Here is a 21755-nt window from a genome sequence, read left to right on the forward strand (position 1 = left end):
TAAATATGCACTTTGCATAAGCATTTTCTCTCCACATGCATTTGGTAAATACTTTTTAAATATTCAAATTGATTAACTGTTTCCAGCTTTTAAACAATGCTTTGAATTTTATTAGAATGATTTTCATTTTCAGGGGGATATTTCTATATTTTAAAAAATTCTTGTGTTTAACTCTTTTCTGGTTTATTGGTTCTTGTCTTATTTTATTGTTGTTGCTTTTTTGCTATTAACATTACTATGATTATGCTTTTCATTATTTGTAACACATCCTGACCACCCATTTACCATGGTAGCATAATTTTTTTTAAATAAATAAAAACAGCCGCTGGAAGGTTAATTATTTCTGAGAACGTTAAAAGAGTACAGGATAATGAGTGCTGAAATACACAATCAGGAGATTCATGTTGCTGGAATGACTACAGAGCCAGTCTGGCATAGTGGTTAAGAGCAGGTGAACTCTAATCTGGAAAACTGGGTTTGATTCCCTGCTCTGCCACGAGCTGTGGAGGCTTATCTGGGGAATTCAGATTAGCCTGTGTACTCCCACACAAGCCAGCTGGGTGACCTTGGGCTAGTCACAGTTCTTTGGAGCTCTCTCAGCCCAACCAACCTCACAGGGTGTTTGTTGTGAGGGGAAGAAGGAAAAGGAGTTTGTAAGCCCCTTTGTGTAACATAAAAACACCCAAAAAGTGCTTGTTTTATAAGTGCAAGGAATTCCTTCAAATATGTAGAGAAGTCAAACATGCAGACCAGTGCAACCATGACATCACATGAATATGTGTATCTCACCAAGTTTAGCTGCAACAATGTGGAGGAAAGAGCTCCAAAGTAGCTCACTTACCACTGGCTTTGGATTCCCCAGGAATACCCTCAGGTCCTATCTCAGCCATCAGTTTCTGACGTGCTTCATTTCGTTTGTGCTTCTTGCCAACATAGTGCTGGCGGGCCATGAGTGGATTATTGAAGGGTGCCAAGCAAAGCTTGCAGTACTTCTCTGGATTATCTAAGTTGAAAGGAACACTAGAGGAGAAAGACAAGTCTTTAGCATCAGTATCCTGTGAAGTCTTCTCATGACAAATCTCCAGCACAGCTGAAGTTAAAGACAGACCTGAAACAAACCAGAGAGAAGACAATCAAGAAAAGTTCCTTGTATCACTGAAACAGCAGATGAAATAAAAAGACACAGAATAGCAGAAAATGTACTCCTTGTAGCTTTGCAATCTCACAAAGAAAGATCAAAGTCAGAATACTCTCCCGTTTCACATGCCTGCAGCTCTGCCTTTGACAATTATCTTTAGTAATCAATCTGAATAGGGTCAAAAGTCAAGGTCCTAATGGGAGGCTGGTAAACAACTCTAATCCCTGGTCCCTCCAATTATTAAATGCCCAGAGGATGAGGATAAAAGAATGTGTAAAGGAGTGTGAGAAGGAGTTCACTCAACTAACCAATCTGTGAACCTCAATAATCCACGGAATACAAGGATGCTGTTTCACTGCCTTGATCCAAAACAGGGACAACAAATTACAGGCTGAATCGAGGACGTATAAAGCACTGGGTCCTTACCAAGTTCCGGCTGAGTGCTGTGTGCAGAGTGCTGATCCTGTTGTGCTGAGAGCTGCTTCAGTTTCTTGGCATGGATTTTTCCCAGGTAGTGTGACTCAGCAACAATAGGAGACGTGAATATCATGTTGCAGAGCCTGCAGTATTTGTTTTTGTCAACATTTGGATCTGTCTGAAACCAAAATACAAAAGCGTTAAAATGAAAAATTGTTTAGTCATGTGGAGTTTAATTGGTGGGCTGTTCCCTTGCTTCCTTGATAGTCTCTCAAATAAGAAGAGGGGGAGAAGAAAGAGGTTTGAGAAGAAAACTCAGAGATGAATGGAATATTTGGTAAAAAGTTATGGCTCCTCTGCTGTGCAGGGTGGAGTGCAGTCTGAACATAAAAAGCCATGAAAATACTTCTTAAGAGAGTCAGCGAGGGGCGGTGGTTAAGAGTGGTGGACTCTAATCTGGAAAACAGGGCTTGATTTCCCACTCTGTAACACCAACAACAGAATACAGTAGTAAAGTCCAAACCAACGGAACAAAACACTACTATACTCAAGGCTACAAATAATGATAAAGTGAACTATAATTGAAAATAAACAGGAAGTACTAAGCCAAAGACAAAATGCATCAGACAGTAAAAAACCTAATCTGTGTCCAGTTCTGGTCGCCGCATCTCAAAAAGGATATTGAGGAGATAGAAAAAGTGCAGAGAAGGGCAACAAGGATGATTGAGGGACTGGAGCACCTTCCCTATGAGGAGAGGCTGCAGCGTTTGAGACTCTTTAGTTTGGAGAGGAGGCGGCTGAGGGGGGATATGATTGAAGTCTATAACATTATGCATGGGGTAGAAAATGTTGACAGAGAGAAATTTTTCTCTCTTTCTCACAATACTAGAACCAGGGGGCATTCATTGAAAATGCTGGGGGGAAGAATTAGGACTAATAAAAGGAAACACTTCGTGTGATTGGTGTTTGGAATATGCTGCCACAGGAGGTGGTGATGGCCACTAACCTGGATAGCTTTAAAAGGGGCTTGGACAGATTTATGGAGGAGAAGTCGATTTATGGCTACCAATCTTGATCCTCCTTGATCTGAGATTGCAAATGCCTTAACAGACCAGGTGATCGGGAGCAACAGCCGCAGAAGGCCATTGCGTTCACATCCTACATGTGAGCTCCCAAAGGCACCTGGTGGGCCACTGCGAGTAGCAGAGAGCTGGACTAGATGGACTTTGGTCTGATCCAGCTGGCTTGTTCTTATGTTCTTATGTTCTTAACTGCGCCAAAAAAACTGCATATTCTAAAGGCAGACTCACAGAGTGGTAATCATCCAATAAATATTCCAATAAATATAGAAATAATCCAATTAATATTATACCAAAAAACCCAATCCTGAACTTAGGTATGGGTGTTACATAAATAACTGAATAATTGTGATCATCAACAGTTCATGGATATTGAACAGGAATTCTGAATACATTCAGCCTGTTTCGCTGGGAAATCAAATTCCCTCCTGTGCAATGTAATTTACAAGCTCGGCTGCCCAAAAGAGAGAACATATTTATTGGAACTTGGATTTTTTTTTTTGGCTCCAGAGAGCATAAATTGTGATTCCAGGCAGAGAAGTTTTGCATCCGGAAGACAGATTGACAGCAAAGAGCACTTCTCAACAATATTTTTTCTGCAGATTCTCTACAATTTCTCCTCATGTGGTTGACTCTATTTTCTAGGGACTTTGTTGATTACAGTTCTTGGTAGTGTTGAAAAAGGAGTGAATTTGATTTACCTACAAAATAGGCTTAATGTATCTGAAATTCCTGTTCCATGAACTGTTGATGATCACAATTATTCATTTATTTATGTAATTCCCATACTTAAGTTCATCAGGATTGGGGTTTTTAACATAATAATATTTATTGGATTATTTATTTCTATATTTATTGAAATATTTATTGGACTCTGTGAGTCTACCTTTAGAATATGCAGTCATTTCTGACACAGTTAAGATTAAGTGTTTTACTGCCTGATGCATTTTGCCTATAGTGATTTGTTCTGTTGTTATGATTCCCCACTTCTCCACATGAGCGGCAAACTCTGATCTGGTGAACTGGATTTGTTTCCCTGTTCCTATACATGAATCCTGCTGGGTAACCTTGGGCTAGTCACAGCTCTTTCAGAACACTTTCAACCCCACTTTCCTCACAAAATGTCTGTTGTGAGGAGAGTTGATAGTTCCATGGGAATGCATGGCAGCTGTGAAAAAGGCAAACTCTATGCTGGGGATAATTAGGAAATGAATTGATAATAAAACTGCAAAGATTGTCATGCCCTTATATAAAGAAGTGGTGCGACCGCACTTGGAGTACTGTGTTCAGTTCTGGTCGCCACATCTCAAAAAGGGTATCGAAGAGATAGAAAAAGTGCAGAGAAGGGCAACAAGGATGATTGAAGGATTGGAGCACCTTCCTTATGAGGAGAGGCTGCAGCATTTGGAACTCTTTAGTTTGGAGAGGAGACGGCTGAGGGGGGATAGGATTGAAGTCTATAACATTATGCATGGGGTAGAAAATGTTGACAGAGAGATATTTTTCTCTCTTTCTCACAATACTAAAACCAGGGGGCATACATTGAAAATGCTGGGGGGAAGGATTAGGACTAATAAAAGGAAACACTTCTTCACACAATGCGTGATTGGTGTTTGGAATATGTTGCCACAGGAGGTGGTGATGGCCGCTAACCTGGATAGCTTTAAAAGGTGCTTGGATAGATTTATGGAGGAGAAGTCAATCTTTGGCTACCAATCTTGATCCTCATTGATCTGAGATTGCAAATGCCTGAGCAGACCAGGTGCTTGGGAGCAGGAGCAGCAGAAGGCCATTGCTTTCACCTCCTGCGTGTGAGCTCCCAAAGGCACCTGGTGGGCCACTGCGAGTAGCAGAGTGCTGGACTAGATGGACTCTGGTCTGATCCAGCAGGCTCGTTCTTATGAGGAAGGAAAAGGAGTTTGTAAGCTCCTGTGAGTCTCCTTACAAGAGAGAAAGGCAGGATATAAATCCAAACTATTATTATTATTATTATTATTATTATTATTATTATTATTATTATTATTATTATTATTATTATTATTATTATTATTATTAAAAGCAAAAAGCATAAAGAGGACCTGATGTGTGTGGCCGAGACCTGGGAGAGGGAAGGCAAAACAGTTAACTTTGAACGAACTAGCTCCCCAGGTTTCGTGGTCCTTCATCAGTCACAGAGAAAAGGCTGAGGGGGCACTAAATTGGAGTCTTTCTCATTCAGGGCACCCCCTCCCCAAAATCCCAGTATTGATTGTGTTGGCCTGGTGTGGGATACTGAAGAGAGTTTGGCTAACTGGCTGATGAACTGGTCACCTAACGCACCAGCTGATACCCTGCAAAGTCTGCTAGAGGTAGTGTATGGCTGGGCCTTGGAGTTCCCTAGGTCAGTGGTGGCGAACCTTTGGCACTCCAGATGTTATGGACTACAATTCCCATCAGCCCCTGCCAGCATGGCCAATTGGCAGGGGCTGATGGGAATTGTAGTCCATAACATCTGGAGTGCCAAAGGTTCGCCACCACGGCCCTAGATGATAATCCGTGGGACTTCAACACTCACGTGATGTGGCTGCCCATGCAGACTATGGATGTGGTGGGTTTTATGGTGACACAAGGACTCTCTCAATTGTATCATGTCCCACACACCAATTAGGGGGGCCTGTTTGCCCCCAATCCAAACCAGGTATACCTTGGAGCTATGGAGGAAGAAATGGGAGCTTAGACAACTTGAGCAAGTTTGTTGGAAGACTCATGACAAAATGGGCAGAGCATCTTATAGGACACTTTTAAAAGCCTATGAGATGGTGGTGGTGACCTCTAAAAAGGAATTTTTACGCAGCCCCTATCACATCTGCTAGCTGTCACCAAGCACAATTGTTTTGGGTGATTCAGTCATTGACTGTCCTCTCAGAGCATTCCCCAAATATTATGAATTGGTCCATTAGCTGTGAGGCATTTGCACGCTTATTCAAAATCTGGTTGCTCCACCAGGACCTTCCCGATACAGTAAGTGACCTGGTGGCCCTTTGGCCATCTTCAGGTCCAACACTGGACCAATTCAGCTGTCTCTCCTGGGCCGATGTTGACAGGATTCTGACATTTGTGAAGCCAACTGCCCGCCCCTTGGATCTCTGGACTCACCCCCTGCCTAGCCAATTCTGGGATTTGTGGGACAGCCTTACAGTTAGTTTATTAATTTTGTATCCCACTATAAATTCATTACAATAAATAATAAAGTAAAACTATTTGCATACTTAAAACAAGATGGCAGTAACGTCAACAACAGTGGCCATCTCTTCAGGGCCGGGGACAGAAGGTAGCATTAGCAGAGGGGATGTCACCACAAAACCCTTTGGTGTGTGGAGTTCCACAAAGCCAATCCTCTCTCTGATATTATTTAACATCTATATGCGCCTCTCTTGCCCAGTTGTGCCTGTGAGACTGCCTCTCCCAATATATCCCCAGGACAGCACTGAGCTCAGCTAGTAACAACTTCAGATAGACCTCCAGATCAAACTTCTGTAACTCAATCTACGCAGGGCTACCCTTGAGACAGATGTGAAAACTTCAGCTAGTTCAGAATGCAGCTGCCTGGGTCCTCATGGGGACACTGTGGACAGCCCACGTTCAGCTGGTGTTCCATGGGGCCAGGTGGAGTACTGAACCAGTTTCAAGGTTCTGGTACGAATCTTTCAAACCATAAATGGTCTGGGACCCTCGTAGTTGTGAGATTGCCTCTCCCAATATATCCTCTGGTGAGCATTACACTCAGCTAGTAACAACTTATAGGTGGTCCCTGGCCTGAAATCAGTCTAGCTGTCCTTGACCAAAGCCAGGACTTTCTTGGCCCGGGCACCAGCCTGCTGTCCAGTGATACCTGGAGCCTGTGAGATTTATCTCAGTACCGCAGGGCCTGCAAGACAGAAATGTTCTGCCAGGCCTATGATTGAGGGCAGAAATGGTGTCATATTCACCTAGTTCTCCTCCTTCCCTTCTCTTTTTTCTTTTTTCTTTTACTTTTACTTGGTTTCGGTTTCTTAGTTCCCTCCCTCACTGGTTCCTAAGTATGAGGAAGGACTCCATAAGATGTGTGCACTTGTTTTTATTGTTTGTATATATATCTGTGAACCGCTCTGAACCCGTTTGATGGAGGAGAGCAGTCAATAAATCTAACAAATACATAATATTCAACTATAGTACTATTTTTTAGTGTGAAAGGGCAACATCACCTGGAAATTCACATATTGTTTCTTCTGCTTTCCAGGTTCTTGTCCCTCCTCTTGTTCACTGTGCATTTGCAAATAAAGTCGAACTTTCTGAGCATGCTTTTTCCCCTGGAAAATACAGGTATTAGCATTGTATTAGGATGCATTTGGCTTCTACTTGGCAGCTTATTGTAACCAAAACTCTTCATCATGTTCGATGTCACAAAAATAAAATAAAAATGAAAAAATACGTTTCTAGTGATGCATTCTGGCAAGGAAACCAGCCTTCAGATGGCTGCCTCTGGAACTCTGCTCATCAGGGGAGCAAGGGCTATATAAAATACTCACAAGTTGCAGTCCAAAGCTTACCTCATAGTGTGAAATCCGTTGAGATTCAAACTGCAGGACAGCCCCACACACTTCACAGAAAGTGTCTTTGCAAAGTTTTTTTCTGGTTGTCTCATCCAAAGTCTCATCTGAAGGGAGCAGAAAAGGGTGCTGCAGTTAACCAGTACAGACCAGAGACCGACCTATTTATGCAGATCCTGTTAGAACACTTAAATGGAAGATGACGTGCACAGCGAGACCATTTGCCTGATGGGGGCAACTATATTTACCTCACCCCTTCCATTACCTGCAAGGTCTCCTTCCAAAGCTGCCCTGGCCCTTTAAAGCAAGTACAGCAAAGAGTGAGCCAGAATGCACAGGTCTTCTAAGGTTCCTACTCCTTCCCTAGAGGATCAAACTCTAATGCAATTCTGGATGGATGGCCTTTGAACAGGAGGGCCCAAGCAGCCACATCTCCACATAATAGGAAACAACTAAACAAGCAGGACGTTGTGTGCCCAGCAGCAAGCAGGGCAGAGAGATGCAGTTGCTCAATTTGTGCTCAGGAAAAAGTGTTGCACTTAACTGTAACTGCTATTTATTGAGTGGCCTTCTGTACAAGCAAACACAGGCACTGCACATGTGCAGGTCAGCTGCAGCAAAAATCTTCCAAGCGTCTTGATATTTCAGCTCCAAAGGAGCGGTCCCCCTCCCCTCATTCTTGCTTCTGAGTCTAATGGCTCATCTGCCTAATTGGACACATGACAGAGGGGTGGGGGTGCGCTTCTCCCTTAGTTCTCCTTCACTGCCATGGGCAAGCCTTAACCTCAGTGGGGAAAGGAAGGAGGGATGTGTGCCTGCCCAGAAGACCACTCAGTGAACAACAGTTACAAGCAAGTGCAACGTTGTTTTTCATCATCATGGTTTCTATTGTCAGACTCTCGAACGTGGAAATAACAGAGACCGTAGGAAAGTCCAAAAGCAGTTTATTCCAGGTGATGCGAAGAGTAACAATGTAAAGCAAGATCTGAGCTAGAGAACTCAGATCCAGAACTTATATCTTTTAATCCCCCCTGTTTCGCCCCACACCAAATGTCCATTACAGTTTCTACTACAAAGCTACAAAGGACCTGGGAACCTTTCACACCTCTTTGAAGATGGGTTGGCGCCAGGAGATTGCTAACAGGAGATTGCTAGGAAGGGAAGAGGGAAACAGGAAAACAATTGCAAATCACACACAGCAAGACATCAAGATACTGACAGGCATGGTCCTGACATCTATGCGGTCCACGTGGGAGAATAGCACACTCACTGACTGTGGAGCTGGGTGTGTGACTGCTCAATAGAAGTGACTGCAAAACCACTTTTCCAACAGCAATTTCAGCCTTGGTGCAATATCTATGAAACAGTGGCTAACTAAAGTCAAAGGTGACAACCAGGTGGCCACTACACAGATATCTCTCAAGTCTACACTACAGGGGAACACTAGCTGCAATGGGCAGGACAGATTTGCACCCACATGGGCTAGTCTGATGGCCAACATAACCCATCTGGAAAGAGAGGGAGCAGAGGCACCTCTCCCTTTCTTTTTGCTCTGAAAGCAAATAAAGAGATTCTGATCTTTCCTGAAATCTCAAACCTTTCGTAAATAAAAGAGTATCACATGTCTGACAAATAGGGAGTGCAAAAAACAGGTAAAACTGGAAACTATCTTCAGGAGAGATGCTAAGCTTGGCCTAAATACTACTCTGTCCAAACAGAATTTAGTGAAGGGTGGGTCCCAACAGAATGCTTGCAAATAACTAACTATACATTAGAAATAGATAAATGTGAGAGGCAAGGGGTTCAAATAGTTTATGTGTCAGTTGTGAAAGAACCAACAACAGGCTCCATTGCACTACAGGACGGTATGCATTGTTCAGCCCTCTCAGGAACTTTTTACAAATCAGGTTAGAGAACAGAGTTGAAGAATCCATTGCTACATGGAAGGTGAAATTGCTCCCAGGGGACCTTCACAGAGGAATTAAATGTGCCAGTGTCTTTCAAATGTAACAAATAAACATATCAGGTAATGGACAATACTCAGGCAATATACTCCGATTGGCAGACCATTCAGAAAAACATATGCCACTTAGTGCAGAAGGTTTGCAGGACTGTATCAGAACCTCTGCTACTCTGGAAGATTTGCCACGCTGCCAGGCGAAGCAACTGCATGTTGTGGTGAACTATGGGCCCCATGGAGATCTAGTCTGAGACTGCTGGAAGAGTGACGTAGATCCCTCTTGATGGGACCCACAGTGTAGGGAACAGGACATCTGGTCAATAAGGTGCTATGAGGGTTACTGATACCTTGTCTGCCCTGATCTTGCCTAACACTCAGGAGCATCTCTACAGAAACGGCACCTGGGGCAAGTGCTAGAACCTTTTTCATCATCTACCTTAACACCTTGAGCAGTCACAATATGGCCCATATACCTCACAGGGTCCACCTTAAATTGAATCTTTTCTCTATTAAATTTAACATTCTCAGCCCTTGCTGTTTCCATCACCTGATGTAAGATCTGATCATGCTCCCCAGAGGTCTTTGCTGCTATAATCATATCATCAGCTATCATAAATACTCTTTTTATGTGACCAAAGGTCTCCTCATTTTTCTGCTGAAACATCTCATTGAAGTCCAAATGGTAGGCGGTTAAAACAATACCTTCTCCAAGGTGTATTAAATGTACATAGACATGATGAGGCTTTGTCCAACTTAATCTGCCAATAGCCACCCTTTTCATCTACCATTGTAAAAACTTTCATTCCAGCCAATTGACTCAAAACATCATCCATTGTAGGAATAGTGTAATGCTGCCTACAAATTGCCTTATTCAGATCATGAGGATCCAAACATATACGCAGCACCCCATTTTTCTTTTCTGTGATGACCAACCTATTCACCCACTCTGCAGGTCCTAACACTTTGGATATCACTCCTGTACTTTCCATTTCACATAAAGTCTCTTTTAACCTCTCAAGTATTGCAAAAGGTACCTTTCTGCAACCTTGAATTGCTGGGGGAACTGTTGGATCAACATGTATATGATAGGCACCTTCAAATTCCCCAAGACCTTCAAAAACATCAGAATATGTTGCAAATAACTGTTCACAAGACAAAATTTCAGCTGGCAGTATAGCATCAACTCGATGAACTAAATTCAAGGTCTCACAAGCCGTCCTACCTAACGGAAGAGTTCAATGTATTGTCGAAGGCTTTCACGGCCGGAATCACTGGGGTGTTGTGTGGTTTCTGGGCTGCATGGCCGTGTTCTAGTAGCATTTTCTCCTGACGTTTCGCCTGCATCTGTGGCTGGCATCTTCAGAGGATCATTGTCTGAAGTTGCCAGTCACAGATGCAGGTGAAACGTCAGGAGAAAATGCTACTAGAACACGGCCAAACAGCCTGGCAACACAACACCCCAATGGAACAGTTGGTACATCTGTTACATAGAACAACAATTTGGCTTTCTCTTTGAAGTACAGCCTTTAAAGACAATAGTGTCGAGAGGCTTTATCTGTGTCCCACCATATGCTGCAAGTGTTGCCTCACTCTTAGTATTTTATGACCTGGGAGGTCATTAAATATTTTGAATGGCGACACATTTGCCTCAGCCCCTGTATCCAACTTAAACTGTACAGTACACCCTCTCAAAGTTATATCTGCATGCCACCCAGGCGCTCGAGGCTCCACACAACCACCAGCATCAGGAGACAACACTCTTATAAACAGTTTGTGTATATCCAAATCACAAGCTTGGTTTCTTTGCTGACCTTTCTTATCATTTGCTAACACTGCCTGACACACTTTAGCAAAGTGTTTTTTCTTCCAACATTTATAACAACCCTTTCCAAATGCTGGACATTTTTGAGGACCGTGCACAATGCCACACTGAACACATTTTTTGTCATTATTTCTACATGCAACATAGAATCATAAGAGTTGGAAGAGACCCCCAAGGGCCATCAAATCCAACCCCTTGCAACACTTAATCAAAGCACTCAAAACAGATGGCCATCCAGACTCTGTTTAAAAACCTCCAAAGAAGGAGACTCCACCACACTCTGAGGTAGTGAATTCCACAGTCCAACAGCCCTTAGTGTCAAGAGATTTTCCTGATGTTTAGATGGAATCTCTTTTCCTTCACCTTGAACCCATTACTCCTGGTCCTAGTCTCTGAAGCCACAGAAGCCACAGAAAACAAGCTTGCTCCCTCACCAACATGACATCCCTTCAAATATCTAAACATGGCTATTAGATCACCTCTTAACCTTCTCTTCACCAAACTAAACATCCCCAGCTCCCTAAGACTCTCTTCGTAGGGCATGGATTCCAGAAATTTTACCATTTTGGTCACCGTCCTCTGGACCCGTTCCAGCTTGTCAATATCCTTTTTGAACTGCAGTGCCCAGGACTGTACACAATATTCCAGGTGAGGTCTAACTAATACACAATACAGAGGTACAATTACATCCCTCAATCTAAACATAAGAACATAAGAACTAGCCTGCTGGATCAGACCACAGTCCATCGAGTCCAGCACTCTGCTACTCGCAGTGGCCCACCAGGTGCCTTTGGGAGCTCACGTGCAGGATGTGAAAGCAATGGCCTTCTGCTGCTCCTGCTCCCAAGCACCTGGTCTGCTCAGGCATTTGCAATCTGAGATCAAGGAGGATCAAGATTGGTAGCCATAAATCGACTTCTCCTCCATAAATCTGTCCAAGCCCTTTTTAAAGCTATCCAGGTTAGTGGCCATCTGTGGCAGCATATTCCAAACACCAATCACACGTTGCGTGAAGAAATGTTTCCTTTTATTAGTCCTAATTCTTCCCCCCAGCATTTTCAATGGATGCCCCCTTGTTCTAGTATTGTGAGAAAGAGAGAAAAATTTCTCTCTGTCAACATTTTCTACCCCATGCATAATTTTATAGACTTCAATCATATCCCCCCTCAGACGTCTCCTCTCCCAACTAAAGAGTTCCAAACGTTGCAGCCTCTCCTCATAAGGAAGGTGCTCTAATCCCTCAATCATCCTCGTTGCCCTTCTCTGCACTTTTTAAATCTCTTCAATATCCTTTTTGAGATGTGGCACTATACTCCTATTGATACAGCCCAGAATTTGCATTGGCTTTCTTGGCTGCCATATCACATTGCTGACTCATGTTCAGTTTATGGTCTACTAAGACTCCCAGATCCCTTTCACATGTAGTGTTGTCAAGCCAGGTGTCACCCATCCTACATCTGTGCATTTCATTTTTTCTGCCTAAGTGTAGTATCTCACATTTATCTCTGTTGAAATTCGTTTTGTTTGTTTTGGCCCAGCTCTCTAATCTGTCCAGGTCATTTTGAATTCTGACTCTGTCCTCTGGGCTATTAACTATCTCTCCTATTTTGGTGTCATCTGCAAATCTGATTAGCATGCCCTCTATTCCATCATCAAAGTTGTTGATAAAAATATTGAATAGCACTGGCCCCAGGACAGAATCCTGTAGCACCCCACTAATCACTTCTCTTCAGGATGAAGAAGAGCCAGTAATGAGCCACCTTTTGAGTCTGGTCAGTCAACCAATTACAAATCCATATAATAGTAGCACTGTGTAGCCCACATTTCACTAGCTTACTTGAAAGAATATTATGGGGCACCTTGTCAAAAGCTTAACATCAAGGTATGCTACGTCCACTGCATTCTTATGTCCAAGTACCTGAACTGGAATCTCTTCACATTCCTTGCTTATCTTAGATGATCCATCTGGTTGCTTAGAAAAAGTAGCCATAGTTTGCAGCTCAGCAGACATTACTTCAGCCACTTGGCACATCTCAATTGCCTTCTCTACAGCAAGGTCACACTCCTTACAGAAGTCTTTACTTCAGCTTCTCCATCGCACTAAATACAATTTTATCTCTGATCATCTCACTAGCTGCTGAATCAAATTCAGAGCTGTTCGCTTTAAGCTTCAGTTCAGTCACAAACTGTCCAATGGTATCACCATATCTCCAAGAATGATTCCAGAAAGAATAATGTTCAAACATCATATTCTTTTGAGAAGTGCAGTACTTTTTAAACTGCTCAAGAACTTCCTCCACATTCTTTGACTGGTCATCAGGAAAAACAAATGTATTGTAGACCAACATTGCTTCCTCTCCCACAGAGTTCAACAAAATAGCCACTTGCCATTTGTCAGCAACATTATCAACCCCAGCTACCGTAAGATATAGTTGAAAGGCTTGCTCCCAACGCTTCCAATTTTCAGCCAAGTTGCCTTGGAGCACAAGAGGAAGCAGGGGGTCAAAAATAGTCATAAGAACATAAGAACAAGCCAGCTGGATCAGACCAGAGTCCATCCAGTCCAGCTCTCTGCTACTCGCAGTGGCCCACCAGGTGCCTTTGGGAACTCACATGCAGGATGTGAAAGCAAGGGCCTTCTGCAGCTGTTGCTCCCGAGCACCTGGACTGCTAAGGCATTTGCAATCTCAGATCAAGGAGGATCAAGATTGGTAGCCATAAATCGACTTCTCCTCTATAAATCTGTCCAAGCCCCTTTTAAAGTTATCCAGGTGAGTGGCCCTCACCCCCTCCTGTGGCAGCATATTCCAAACACCAATCACACGTTGCGTGAAGAAGTGTTTCCTTTTATTAGTCCTAATTCTTCCCCCCAGCATTTTCAATGTATGCCCCCTGGTTCAAGTATTGTGAGAAACACTCACAATATTCTGACACCGTGTAATGTCTCTTAGTTGTAGCAAACACAGCAATCCTTAGACATGCTCATAGGACAGCAGTAGAGTTTAATGGAGAGAGAGAAGCGTGGAAACACGAAGTCTCTCAACATAGATAGAGAACAAGAACAACCAGAGAGCAACAACCGGTTCACAATAAAACACCAGGCTTAATAAGCATCAGGTGTGCCAGGGGAACAATCCTATTTAAAAGAACATACATCACAAAGAATGCATCTCGTTCACTCAGATACGCATCCCCCTGACAATAACATTCTTGGGAGATCGCACATATACAACTATGACCGGCAGTGGCTCTTCAGGTTTTCGTGAGCCACTTGATGAACCACTTTTCTCATGGGTTTAATGGTTGTATGAGAACATAATACCAAATTACATTATTGTTTGCCCACGTCACACAGTGGAGGCATAAACTGGGCCACTGTAAAAAAAACGAAGACAAATGAGGATAAACAAGTGGCTTTTTAGTAACAATACCTCACAAGAGCTAACTAAAGTGATAAATCCAGTATTATTTTTAAAAATGAATAGACTGGGTGTGTGTCGGAATACACACACACAACACAGAGAAGTCGTTTTAAAAATGTTTCAGCGTAAAAAATAGTTTTTAAGCGGGATTAACTAAAAACATTTTGAGGCTGGAAATAAAACATTTTCAGAACCAAAGGGGGAAAAACAAGGTGGAACTCCATGGAGGAAACGTTTTATTTCCTGCCTCAAAACATTTTAAAAGATTTGTGCGGAAAGGGTCAAGATGAAAATATCTAGAAATCTGAACATCCCCATGGCTACTACATTAATTTGATGGGGGTGAACATATTTAAACAAGAACATGCAATTAGCCAGATGTTATGATTTCCAAGATGACTGTAAAGGTAGATTCCGCAGCTCCTTTTCACTCAGTTTGCCTAATTATAATTACATTCACTGACACATAGCAGTTAAGTTGCTTATATGTGCTGAGGTCCACTGGGAAATGACTCAATCCATCTCAGCCAAGAACAGCGGTGGCATCTACCATGCCTGGAGGCATGATATTGGAAGCTGATGGACTAAAGGAGCGGCTGTGCTCATTTCTCCACAACCAAGGACAGGGGGTTACAACTGGCAAGAGAATTTCTGGACACCATGGATTGGTGTGTGATGTCCCACAAGGGGCAATTCGCTTGCCATTATTATTTAACATCTATATGCACCCTTTAACCAGGTTCAACTGGAGGTTTGGACTGGGGTGTCATCAATATTTAAAGCAAAGCCTTTATTGGCATACATAGAACAACAGCAACAAAACACAACAAACATAAAAATTTTAAAAGGCAAAAAGGATAACCTCAGATGAATACATATTATTACTGGCTCTGAATTATTTCCGTAACAAAGCTTGCAACCTCTTCACAAAAAACAGAATCAGAATTGTTCAACAAGGGCCACAACAGCCCCCGCCCCCTCATACTTTCTTACCCTGTGGTGGGAAAGTCCACTCACAAACTCACACATTCTTCAGATGGTGAGAACTTGGAGAGAAGACACCCAGTTCCATCCCCGCTCTCCAGCCTCAGGGTCCAAGCCAGATAAGAGGCAGATTGGTACAAGCAGGAACAAAATGCAAAAAATCTTCAAGGCTGCCCCAGAAGCAACTCTGTAGAAAGAAATATGGCAAGGACCTGGCTAAGATGTTAGAGGATCATGACAGCCTGTGGCTGAACTGCAGGAGGCAGGTGGAATGTTGTCAGGCACTATCCCTTGATGAGGTGCAGCATGCTGCTGCATCATCCAGCAAGAGATCAGCTGTATACCTGGACTCCTCATCAATGGAGGTCCAGGTAAATAATGCCATTCGTGCAGTGTTGTCTCTGCCAAGCAAGACAGCTGGCCCCCTATCTGTCTCAAGTTGACTCAGCCACAGTGATCCACACAATGGTCACCTCCAGGCTGGATCACTGAAACTTGCATTATGCATTGCTGCCCTTGAGCTTGCTCTGGAAACTCCAGCTGGTCCAGAACACAGCAGCGAGGGTCTTAACTGGAACCTCATGGTGAACACTTTAACTTGTGCTCTGGCAGCTGCACTGGTTCCTGGGTGGAGTACTAGATCAGGTTTAAGGTCTTAGTAATGAGATACAAAGCCCTAAATGGTCTGGGACCAACATACCTATGAGACCATCTCCTCCCCTACATCCCCTAATGGATGCTTTACTCATCCAGCAATGATTTACTTGTGATCCCTGGTGGAACGTACTGTCTGATGAGACCAGGGCCCTGTAGGATCTAATGCAATTCCACAGGATCTGTAAGATGTTCCACCAGGCATATGGTTAAGGCAGTAACGGTTATCACCTCTGGTCTCCTCCTTACTGTCTATGATCTGCCATCTCTCCTGTTACTCTGTTTGGTGGAAACTGTTTTACCCTCTCCCTTTTGAAGAACTTTTGAGCTCATAATTGATAAGATTTTTTGCCAACTGAATCAGTTAGATGTATAAATGTAAAATGTCATTATTTTATATATTTATGATTATTGGAGCAGCAGTGGCATGGGAGGTTAAGAGCTCATGTATCTAATCTGGAGGAACCGGGTTTGATTCTCCGCTCTGCCGCCTGAGCTGTGGAGGCTTATCTGGGGAATTCAGGTTAGACTGTACACTCCCACACACGCCAGCTGGGTGACCTTGGGCTAGTTACAGCTTCTCGGAGCTCTCTCAGCCCCACCTACCTCACAGGGTGTTTGTTGTGAAGGGGGAAGGGCAAGGCGATTGTAAGCCCCTTTGAGTCTCCTGCAGGAGAGAAAGGGGGGATATAAATCCAAACTCTTCTTCTTTTTCTTCTATTGTATTTTATCATGTTTGAACTGTTGTGTATTGCCCTGAGTTGGAATGGGAGGAGAAGAATAGAAATTTCAAATTCAATTGAATTTGGTATCGATTTTTTTTTTAATTTAAAGGTTGGGTTCTGTATAAAGGCATCTTCATATATTCATATGCAAGAGTCATGATCTTGTGCAACATCTTTCCTCTGACATAATGCTCGTGAACCAAAACAGGCTGCTAATCTAGCATTCTTATGGAGTAGAAAAACAAGAATGTGACTTGCTAATTCTTATTGCAAATTCTCCATTTTGGGTCACAGAACATATTGGGAACACACAAAGAGGCCTTGGTTCATAACCACTATATTCCATAGTTATCTGCAAGATTCAACACCTAATAGTGCTACTGATAAACGGTGCAGACTACATATAATAGCCATACCACTTCTCCATTCTTTTGGTCTCTTAATTACCTTTAAACTACTGAACAGCTCTTTTCTGAGAACTTTAGGGAGAAAGAAAACTCATGGCGTTTCACCTAACAGACTTTCCCCACATCATCAGATTCAAAAAGTATGTGTTTCATTGGCAATAAAGTATACCAATATCCAGGGTAAAACAATTGAATAAGTGAAGTTTTCATATGTTCGACAAAATTTGACTAGCATATTTCTGATTTAATCTTATCATGGAAATAAGTCAGCTGGTATAGATGAAAAAAAACCCTGTATGTGCAGGAAAGAAATAGATCAGGGGTAGGGAACCTGCGGCTCGAGAGCCGCATGCGGCTCTTTTGCCGTTGCACTGCGGCTCCACGAGCCGAGCCGCCAGCCCCATCCTTGCCCGCCCTGCAGGCAGCAGGACAGGCGCACCAACTGCCCACGGCTGGCTGGGCTGCGCCACGGGCTTCCCCTCTTGCCCACCCCGTTGAAGCGGGGCGGGTGCTTTCCCGGCAGCCGGCAAGGCCGAGCCGCCAGCTTCATCCTTGCCCACCCTGCAGGCAGCAGGGCGGGTGCACCAATTGCCCGCGGCTGGCTGGGCTGTGCTGCGCCACGGGCTTCCCCTCTCGCTCGCCCCGTTCGAGCAGGGTGGGCGCTTTCCTGGCAGTCAGCGAGGCCGCACCACGGGCTTCCCCTCTCGCCCGTCCCGTTCGAGCGGGGCGGGCACTTTCCTGGCGGCTGGTGAGGCCGAGCCGCCAGCTTCATCCTTGCGCACCAACTGCCCGCGGCCGGCTGGGCCACGCTGCGGGCTTCCCCTCTTGCCCACCCCGTTGGAGCGGGGCAGGCGCTTTCCTGGCGGCCGGTGAGGCCGAGCTGCTGGCCCCATCCTTGCCCGCCCTGCAGGCAGCAGGGCGGACACATCCATGCACTTCTCAGATTGAGTGGAGCAAAAGGTAAAAAAACCCCCATATATATAGTGTTATCTTTATTTTAAATGTCAAAAATTATTTGCGGCTCCAAGTGTTTCTTTTCCCGTGGAAAACGGGTCCAAATGGCTCTTTGAGTGTTAAAGGTTCCCTACCCCTGAAATAGATGAACCCCACTGAGAGCAAAAAGCCAACAGTTGTGAATTAAGAAAAGCCCCGCTAGATCAGAGTTGCCCATCTAGCCGAGTATGCTGTTTACACAGCATTCAACCAGATGGCCTGGAGGACTAAAAAAAGGGCATTGAGGCCCAGTGTTGCCTTCTAGGACTGACATTTTCTTTGTAAGCAAAAGAAAAAAAAGGCATAGCTGTGATGTATTTAATCATGTTTACATATGTACAGCTGGACAGAAAATGGCCATACAGATAAATTCATATTCTGAGCCAATCCATACATTCTGACATATGGATCTTGGTGCTACAAACATTTGAATAATTTGAAGCAGAGAAACAGAAAGTAATATAGGCATGGGGTCTTGTTGATTTACAGATTTTTTTAACTAAAAATCACATGCTTGTGGTGTTCACAGTTTACAGACAAACTGAAACTAGAGTAGTTATTACTTAGCTTTTGTACAGGATCCAGATATCTTACTACAAGATCAGGAACAAAGCAGATATTTATCCATTCTCCTGGGCACCCCTCCCCCACTTGATTAGGTAATGTATGGAAGCTGCCCCGAGTCCAGTTTTTGCTAGGAAAGGGCAGAGTATCAAGTTTAATAAAATAAAAATAAATAATTCTCATAACTCCAGCTTCAGAATATAGGAAAAATCAGACAGAAAGAGGTTAAACATGTACATTTGCTCTCCATAATGTGGTGTTACCTACAAACTTGGCCACGCAGAATTATAAATCATAGAATCACAGAGTTGGAAGGAGCCATACAGACCATTTAGTCAACCCCCTATTCAATGAAGGATCAGCCTAGAGCAGTGGTTCTCAACCTGGGGGACGGGACCCCTTTGGGAGTCGAATGACCCTTTCACAGGGGTTGCCTCAGACTCTCTGCATCAGTGTTCTCTGTCTGTAAAATGGATAAATGTTAGGGTTGGGGGCCACCACAACATGAGGAACTGTATTAAAGGGTCGCAGCATTAGGAAAGTTGAGAACCACTGGCCTAGAGCATCCCAGACAAGTCTTTGTCCAGCTGCTGCTTAAAGACTGCCAGTGAGGGGGAGCTCACCACCTCCCTAGGCAGCTTGTTCCACTGTTGCACAATTGTTATTGTAAAAACTTTTTCCAAATATCCAGTCGGAATCTTTCTGCCCATAAACAATTTGAACCCATTACTGCAAGTCCTATCTTCTGCTGCCAACAGGAACAACTCCTTGCCCTCCTCTAAGTGACAGCCCTTCAAATACCTCAAGGGAGCAATCATGTCCCCCCTCAACCTCCTCTTCTCCAGACTATACATTCCCAAGTTCCTCAGCCTTTCCTCGTAGGGTTTGATCTCCAGACCCCTGATCATCCTCATGGCTCTACTCTGTACTTGCTCCATTCTGTCCACATCTTTTTTGAAAAGAGGCCTCCAGAACTGTACACAATACTCCTGGTGAGGTCTGGCCAATGCAGTGTACTGTAAGACTATGTTACCTTGCCATTTGGATGTTATGCCTCTGTTGATACATCCCAAGATTGCATTAGCTTTTTTTGTCTCAGCATCACACTGGCTGCTCATGATTCACTTACTGTCCACCCATACCCCACTTCTCTGATTACCTGATGCTAAAGATCCATTGCTTCCTTCCTCTCCGAGTAAAAGCTATTGATTTATCCCTATTACATGTCTCTTGCATTTTCAATCAAAAGACATTTCATCTTGTCAAAGACTTTCAGGGGCGGAATCACTGGAGTGTTGTGGGGTTTCTGGGGTGTATGGCCGTGTTCCAGTAGCATTTTCTCCTGACATTTCGTCTGCATCTGTGGCTGGCATCTTCAGATCCTCTGAAAATGGCTATACAACCCGGAAACCCCACAACACTCCATGTCATCTTGCCTGGCTACATTTTGGGAGCACCGGTAACAAAGACTTTTTAAAATAATAGTATCAATTACAATTCTAATCTGATTCTACTGTTTACAATTAAAGTTTCATGAAAACTTATGCCGACTTAATACAGAGTGAAGGCAATTAATTCACTACATTAAAAAGGAATGGTTCTCGTCAGAACTACAATGTTTAGGATGACAGTACAAATCAGTAAAAAGTGCATTAGTACTAATCTCAAACAAATCAGAGTAGCTGACACATACTGTCATCATGAGAAACGGTTATAGAAGTGTAAATTACATATCTTCAGTTAATTACAACGGAATGGAATACTATTTCCCCGATGTTCACTATTTACACTTCAACTCTTTGAGTGCAACGTCTAAAATAAGCTCAATAAACACAAAAACACCCGTTGTACCCAGGCTGGGTGCAACGGGTGTTTTTGTGTTTATTGATACTATTTTCCCGGCCAAACTGGCACTGATGTCAGTTTGCCCAAGCCTATAAACAAAATGAAGAAACAAAGTGATCAGCTATGTATTGTGTTAAGTAGTAGGGTGAGTTTTTGAATATTTGCCATGAACATTTACAAGAATCTTCAGTATTTACACGTAAGTATTAACCATGATTTGAGAGAGGTATTCAGAACATGAGACACTTTATATATTAAATGTAAAGCTTGGTACTCTATAACCTTGAAAGAGGCCAGACTTGTGCACTAAAGCAGGACAGGTGAATAACCTTGTAGTACCAAGGCATGAGGGGTAAGGGGTGGGTGAGGAATGTTGCCACTCTTTCGAGGGTCACGGCTTCGAAGGCAAGTCCAAGCCCCCCGGCCAGGCTTCCTGCACTGACGGGCATCCAGCGGACTCCGCGGAAACAGAGGGAAGCCCCCAGAGACTGGCGGGTGCCTCGGCCTTGTTAGGCGTAGGAGCTGCCGGCAAGCCGGAGAAGCCGCCCCGTCCTGGGCAACGGGCCTTCCCCGAGGAGGGCGGCCTGTCGCCGTTCAGAGCGGCGGCCTCACCGGGGGCACAAAACAAGCCGGCCTCCCGCGTCGTCAGCAGCAGCAGCAGCAGCAGCTCCTCCCGAGCAGGCAGGGAAAAGAAGTATGGAGCCTCCATACTGTCGGCCGGCGGGCGGGGCGGCGCTGCCCGGTCATCCCCCGCCTCGACTCACCTTCTCTCTGGCCGCGGGGAACGGGCGGCTCGGCCTCTGCCTGGCCGCCTCCGGCCCTCTCCGGCCCCCTGGAGGGAGAGGCGGCGGCCGCCATGACCAACCCGAGGGCCAAGCAGCGGGAGCTTCCCCCCTCCCCCTCCCCCTCCGGAACGGACTGGCAGAAGGCTAAGCCAATGCAGACGCCGGGTTTCTGTGCCCACGCCCCTCCTTGTCCCGCCTCCACGCTTCCGCCTCTGCCTCCCGGCGTCCGCGCGAGGGCGGGCCTCCTCCAAGGGCCCCGCTCACGTGAGAGAGAGACGGGAGGAGACGCGGCGGCCGCCCTCTTCCTGCCCTCGGTTATGAGGGAGGGGCGTGGCCTCAGCGGGGCACCACGAGGAGTTCGCCGCAGCCGTGGCCTCTTTCTCCGTGTAGTT

The 21755-nt window shown here is 44.5% G+C and overlaps 1 protein-coding gene across 3 annotated transcripts in view; it reads right to left on the minus strand.

Annotated features, from left to right (window-relative positions):
• Window positions 1-21489, minus strand: part of LOC125444634 (zinc finger matrin-type protein 1-like) — a 38181-nt gene extending 16692 nt beyond the window's left edge. For all 3 annotated transcript variants that reach the window (XM_048517152.1, XM_048517151.1, XM_048517153.1), the window contains exons 1-5: window positions 21343-21489; window positions 7203-7309; window positions 6858-6962; window positions 1565-1733; window positions 842-1108 (exon numbers count right to left, since the gene is read on the minus strand). In XM_048517152.1, the coding sequence (XP_048373109.1) occupies window positions 842-1108; window positions 1565-1733; window positions 6858-6962; window positions 7203-7309; window positions 21343-21436 (742 nt within the window). In that variant the 5' untranslated portion in view covers window positions 21437-21489. The remainder of the gene's footprint in view (window positions 1-841; window positions 1109-1564; window positions 1734-6857; window positions 6963-7202; window positions 7310-21342) is intronic.
• Window positions 21490-21755: the final 266 nt, after the last annotated feature.

The sequence above is a fragment of the Sphaerodactylus townsendi genome, linkage group LG15, assembly GCF_021028975.2.
Source record: "Sphaerodactylus townsendi isolate TG3544 linkage group LG15, MPM_Stown_v2.3, whole genome shotgun sequence".
Classification (NCBI taxonomy): domain Eukaryota; kingdom Metazoa; phylum Chordata; class Lepidosauria; order Squamata; family Sphaerodactylidae; genus Sphaerodactylus; species Sphaerodactylus townsendi.